General features: G+C 52.7%; 1 protein-coding gene across 2 annotated transcripts in view; it reads right to left on the reverse strand.

Moving 5' to 3' along the window:
- IGSF3 (immunoglobulin superfamily member 3) overlaps positions 1–5,002 on the reverse strand; it is a 94,744-nt gene extending 89,742 nt beyond the window's left edge. For both annotated transcript variants that reach the window (XM_064643404.1, XM_064643399.1), the window contains exon 1: positions 4,575–5,002. In XM_064643404.1, coding sequence (XP_064499474.1) covers positions 4,575–4,617 — 43 coding nt within the window. In that variant the 5' untranslated portion in view covers positions 4,618–5,002. The remainder of the gene's footprint in view (positions 1–4,574) is intronic.
- Between the last annotated feature and the right edge of the window lie 1,447 nt (positions 5,003–6,449).

Below are 6,449 nucleotides of genomic sequence, written 5' to 3' on the forward strand. Positions count from 1 at the left end.
TAAAGAACAGATGCTAAACGTCTCCTAACATTCTAACACAGAGGACTATTCTTTAAGAAGATTTTGTATGACTGGGAAAGAGATGCCAACATAAAAATGGAGTCAAAACCCATCTAGCAGGTTATCATTAAAGAGTATTTAGGAACTTCAAAGCCAGAGGCAAATCACAACACTGCAGTTTTTCAGACACCGGCTGGAGGGCCTAAACGTCCTTGATACCAGTAGACAAGTCAAATCACGAGTTTAGGAACACTAGCAACAAGAAGAAAACCCTATTGTGCTTGAAAATCTTTCCCCTCCTTTCAGGCAATTTTCCTGGTGCTTAAAGTTTCTGGGCAGGGTCTGCAGATTGCTAACTATCAGACAGCAAGAAGCACTTTTTCAAATCATAGCACTCTGATTCATCTAAGATAAACCAATGAAAAAACTTCTGACTTCATACTAGACTGTATAACCTTTAAGCCAATGGTTGAACCCATCACTGATTTTGTAGGGGTAAGAAAGAAGACAAGAGAGACTAAAAGAAAAGCTTCAAAAGAATTTTTTTTTCCAAAAAAGGCAATTTGCTGGTCAGAAAAACTCCACAGGCCTTCCAACACCGAAGAGATGTTCTCCCTGTGACCCTCTCTCTCCCACCCTCTTTCCTGTGGTCTGCAGGGCTGTTCATTCTGCCTTTCACTTTATATAATGGGTCTGGTAAAAGTGTTCTAAGTACACATTCGATTTACAATAAAAACTGCTTTAATAAAGACATCTAACTTGACGGAAGGTCAACTAAAAGACAACAATTCGCATAAACCAAAACCTCCTGTGTAAATAAACAGGATTTGCAGGAGCCTCCGGATGTCAGACAGTCTGGCCAAAGACTGCAGGGAGGGAGTCTCCCTGTGAAGAATTACATTTGGGGATGCGCAGGAGCAGAGCCTGCCAGCCCAGCACCGATGGCCACAGCAGCCTCCCACCACACTTGGGAAACCCAGAGAGCCAGATGAATCACATGCAGAAATGAGGCAACAGCCAGGGCCACTCGCAGAGCCCTCATTCCCCAAAAGAAGCAGAGCCACACAGGCAGCACGCTCGGGATCGGTCTGGGTTCGGCACCGCACACCACAGCGATCTAGAGGCAGCAAACACGGGCATGAGGGCAGCAGAGCTGGCTTGCAAAACGAAGCTTGCGGCGGAGGACTTTGGGCAGACGCAGATGGAGAAAGCACGATCTTGGCCACTGTTGCTAACAATGCATCGAGGAGCAGATGAGGCGCCAGCAACATTCCTGGGCCCGCTAGCTGTGTAAACAAAAACAACCCCAAACCCCGTGTGTGCAAACACCCACGATGCTGTTTTCTCCGCCTGTTCCCCTCCAGCCAAGCACCCTCCAGCTCTATTGCATCGAGACCTGTGTGTCAGCCACGGCCCCCTCGGCCCCCATGCATGGGCAGGCAGCAGAGGAGCAGGAGGGCGCGGGAGCGGAACACTTGAGCAGCAGCCAACTGCTCACTGCTGCTCCCCAGCCAGAACCTCATCCCCCCCCCAGGAGTCAGACCTCTAAGACCATCCCTTCTCTCTCCAAGAGTCACCTCTGCATCGTTATTTCACTCCAACGTGCCATTTACAAGTGAGCTGCAGCTTCAAGACCTTAGGCATGCTCTGCTCCCCTCTAGGAATCGCAAATAAATCACCAATTACTATGCATGAATAGAGAGAGGAAGAGGGTAATGAGTCTATGTACATATATACATATGCAGTGTTTGAACACAAAGAGCCGTAAATTGCATTCACAGGTGGTATTCTGGAGACTGCAAGAGACTCAAAAGCAGAACTATTCATAAACCAGTCACCGACATGAATGAATTCAGCATTCCCCAGAAGCCTATTGTGTTTCCTATATATTACACTATAAATATGAGGAGTATCAGACTTTGCATTCCTGTAAAAAAAGGAGGTAAATCTTGCAACTACACACAGGATTAGCACTGGCTGGCACAAGTATTAATGGCCTCATCGCTGCATGAGGATTATTTACAGCACTTGCTCTATTTTCCCATTTTGTACTTGCTGTGATGAAGTGCCACTTGTTTAAAGAACCCTGTAACAAACACTGCAGCAAGAAGGGGAAAAAAACCAGCAGAGATCTACAAATGTTACACCCACATGCCAGATGTGGGTTTTCAAACCCTGGCTTCACAGTTACTTGGATTCTGGTAGGTAGTTAATGCTTGAAATATTATTTTAAACCATCCACCACCTCTTTCCATAACCACAATTCCTCCTTCAGTGATTTTAATGAGTTTGCAAAAGGAGAAAGAAAAAAAATGAGTTGCATTTCTTTTTCTGCATATTCAACCCACAGTATGTTATCCCTATATTCTAGCATTAACGTTACTTGTTTGGAAAGCAACAGTCCTTTTCTAGCCAGTCACATATTTTTGTTACCAAACAGGGATTTTTTACTCCAGCCACTTCTCCCCGAAGCCAAATGATGTCTTAGTTTTACAAAGAGCAACCTAAAGCACTTCTGTGGGACTCGAGGCTTTGAGGCACGGCCGCACATCCCCAGTTTTATCAAAATCAGCAGCTGGGCAAACGTGGATCAGCCGGCTAAAAGAAGTCCAGGTGAAAAACACCAAAAGAAAACTAACTCCAAGCGCACACGTGGCACGCTTCCTACCGCTAAAAACAGCCTCACGCTTAGCACAGGGAGGCCAGCAGAGTGTTTTTACGAACTAGCTACATCCCTGGGATTTGGGACCAGTGGAAAGCAGCCGATCCTCCCCAGCAACAGATGACACCTCAGCAGCTCATCCCCCCCGGGGGGAGGGCAAAGGCAGGTTAGAGCCAGTTTCAGGTCAAACCCAGAAAGCCTGTTCCTGCAAGCAGGGAGGGGTGAGGGGGGGTCGGGGCAGCCTTGGCAGCGGGCCCGGCGCCGTGTGAGCATCAACACGGGCTGGTGGGTTCCCACTTCTGTACCGCCGCGGGGAGCCTTCGGCAAGACGATGGATGCCCTCTGCTGCTCCGCCGCCGCAGCGGCTGGGAGTGCCTCGGAGCGCAGGCAACAGACCGACCGACCGACCGCTCCATATTAGGAATCCCTAATCCAGAACGGTGTTATTGTTCTTCAACGGGAGGGATTGAGCGTGCGAAGACAAGGCAGCGAGCGAGTGCCCTCCGCCTCCACCCATCTTGCGGGCTGCGACAGACTCGCGGAGCAAAGCCACCCACGGGTAAACTTAGCTTGAAGACAGGTTTTTTTAATTTAGGGAACCCAAGGGGGAAAGCTAGCGGTTAGGGGAAGTTTGAACCTCCTCCAAAACCATCTCAAAGAGTTCTCTCTCTTTTTCTTTGCTAAAGACAGACAGAGTGCATGCAAACACACACACACACAAATTACAGACATAGAAGCACGACTGCAATTCAAGCAAAGATCTTGTTCCCCAAATTGGCAGAGCAGGTAAGTATGTGACAATTCTCAAGACAGTGAAATTGCCAGCCTTGCTGCTTCCTCCTTCCATGGCATTAACGCCAGCAGAAAATCATACCAATGAAAAGGCAAATCAAAACAGCTCCCCGTTTGCTCTGTACATAAACAGGCAGAAAGCAGCATGAGGTTGCCGTACAGTATTTCCCACAAATGTTCTTATCAACTCATCAGTACTTAAGCCTGGCACATGGTCTGCCACTAAAAACGTAAGAGGCATTTTAATTGTCTTGTATTCTGCTTTTCCCAAATTTGTAGGAAGGGATCTTGCATTGCTACAGCCTCTCTCACCCAGCAGTGGGGTCCCAGAGGACTTTACAGAACTGCAGAGAGTCACCCCCGGGCACTTGTGCGATGGGACAAAACCACGCGTTTAACGGTTCGCAGGGTACGAAACGCAGGCAGAGCGAAGGGACTACGGGAGGAGTCTGAGAGACAGCACAAAGCAATCAAACTGCATTTCACGGCAGCAGCGACTGCCTTCCCTCCACATTTCAACGCGCTCTTCCGACAGCCAAGCAGAGCACTTTGTTTCTACAGCCTACCTTACCCCAGGCGTTTTCTCTGCCTTCATTGTGCAAGCTCAGCACAGACCCGTATAAACTCCCTACCCTGACGGCTCCCCTCCGAGACGCCCCCTGACCCCAGCAGGAGCAGACCGCGGCCGGTCGCTCCCCTTCCCCAAGTTGATGCCGGAGCCCAGGCGCGGAGGAGGTGCCCGTCCCCTCCGCTCCCACGCCCTGGCTGGACCCCGCGCCGCGCCCTGGCGAGGATGGTCACCGGGGTACTGCAGGTGGACATGAAACCATGACCGATTTGTTATATACATATATATATATATACACACATATTTTTATATATATGTTTAATTTTTTTCCCCACCCCATTCCTCCCTCCAACCGCTGGAGCAGCGCGGGCAGTGACAACTCCTGGGGACACGCGCTCGGCGTTCGCAAGGGGTGACCCTCCCGCACGACCCGCCAGCGACAGCACCCACCGGGAGGCGCGGGGGTCCCGTCTCGTCCCACCCTTCCCGGCCGACCCCTGTCCCATCCCATCCCATCCCGTCCCGTCCCACCCTTTCCCCGGCGGCACTTACCGAGGAGGAGCAGGGAGGCGAGCTGCGGCCGCAGGGTCCGCATGGCTGCCGGGGCGCGGGGCGGCGGCCGCCCGCCCTTACCTCCCGCCGCGGGGCTCCGCGGGGCTCCCGGGGCAGGCGACGCGCCGGGCCCGGCGGCACAAAGGGAAGGCGGCGGGGCCGGCACGGGGAGGCGCCAAGGCGGGCGGGGGCATCGCCCCCGCACCGGGGCGGCCGCCGCGCCTCCCCCCCCCGCCCCGCGCCGACGGCTCCCGCGGGAGAGGCAGGAGGAAAACGGAGAAGGGAAAAAAAAAACAACGTCTCCTGCAAGGCGCGGAAAAAAAAAGGGGGAGCGGGGTGGGGGAGAGCTCACGAAGCAACAACAAAAAGACCCCACCCCGCAAAGTTACGCAAAAATAAAGCGGGGCGCCGCGCCCCCCCACTTCGGCTCGCCCCGGCCCGCCGCCCTCACCTGCCCGCCCGCCCCGGCCGCCCGCTCAGCGCCGCCGCCGCCGCGGGGTGCCCGGCACTGCCTCCCGCCGCCAAACCCCTCCCCCGGCCCGCCCCGCACCGCCCCGCACCGCCCGCAACCCCCCGAGCGGGGCGGGCAGCGCCCGCCGCGCCCCCGCGGGGCCGGGACGGGGCCGCCGAGCGCGGCTTTGGAGCGCGGGTCGGGGTCGGGGAAAGAGCTTGCAGGGGTAAAACGTTGTCTTTTGTTTAAAAGGGGAAAAAAAAAAGAGAGAGAGAGAGTCCTCGGTGGCGCGCTTCGGAAACCCGGCTTCTTTTGGGACGCGGCGTAAACGAGCCCTTTTGTCCCCGTGCGAACCAAAAATAACAGCGGGGCTTGCTAAGTTTCGACCAACTCGTGGGTGTCCCGCTGCGATGCGTTTGTTGTGGAGACCCGAATCCCGGTATTAATGCCAGGTTGCCGGATGTGAGCCTCCCCCCCCCCCCCCCCCCCAGCAGTGTGCAGGCACTGCTGCACTTGGGATGCTGCCGAGGCAATCAACACTGCAATGTGTCAATGGCAGAAATGCGTTAGAAGTACATCCAGGTAACACTGAAATATGCATAAATATGGCAACACTAGGGACTGGGGTTTAGGTTGTTTATAAATAAAGGACAAATGAGATAGCGCTTCCCAAGGGTGCAGATGTTCAAATGTCTTTGCAAACAGCCCCCCCACCCCGAGTAGCTTGTTTGCTTACAAAAATAAGAAAAGAGGCCAGGAGCAACAACAATAGCAGAATGAGGTATCTTCCTAGTCCTCCCGTTCTGCAAAGACCCTTTGCAGGAGACCCTTCTGCCTACACAGAGACCCCAGTGAAGTGTTGGTGATGCAAATGCAGGAACCCAGCCCTTCTGTGCCACAGACGGGCAGGAACCAGCACAATCACAAACTGTCTAATAAAACATGCCAAGTCCTTAGAAGCTGTACCCAGCAGAAGTCAGAAGCTGTCTGTATTACCATATGGTCTTGCTTCCCAACGTGGCTGTCGTGGCAGATGCGTTGATAGCCAGCTCCTACTGACCCAGCAAATTCTGTTTCTGCAGGCTAATAATGTTAAGCGTGCCGTTTTCAGAGTGGGAGGTTTAATTTGCAGCTTTGCCGTGCTCTCTGAACAGAGGAACCAAAGAACAGAGTAAGCAGAGATGTGGGACAGAAAGGGTTAGTGCTGTATTTGCACTGAAAATGAAACTCACGCTTTGGCCCTTAAGCTTTAATTGCATCAAGACTGCCTTCAAGTGAGGCTTGGAAAAGGAACAGGGGTAATGATAAGAGTTGATAGAAAATACCAGTCTATTTGGCTTTTCTCTTAGGTGATTTGAGGGTTGAAATGTCATCCAGTGTAATATTGCTCAGCTTGGCCAATATTTTTCGCATGCAGCCTCCTA

This window comes from Pseudopipra pipra, chromosome 2 (assembly GCF_036250125.1).
Source record: "Pseudopipra pipra isolate bDixPip1 chromosome 2, bDixPip1.hap1, whole genome shotgun sequence".
Taxonomy (NCBI): Eukaryota; Metazoa; Chordata; class Aves; order Passeriformes; family Pipridae; genus Pseudopipra; species Pseudopipra pipra.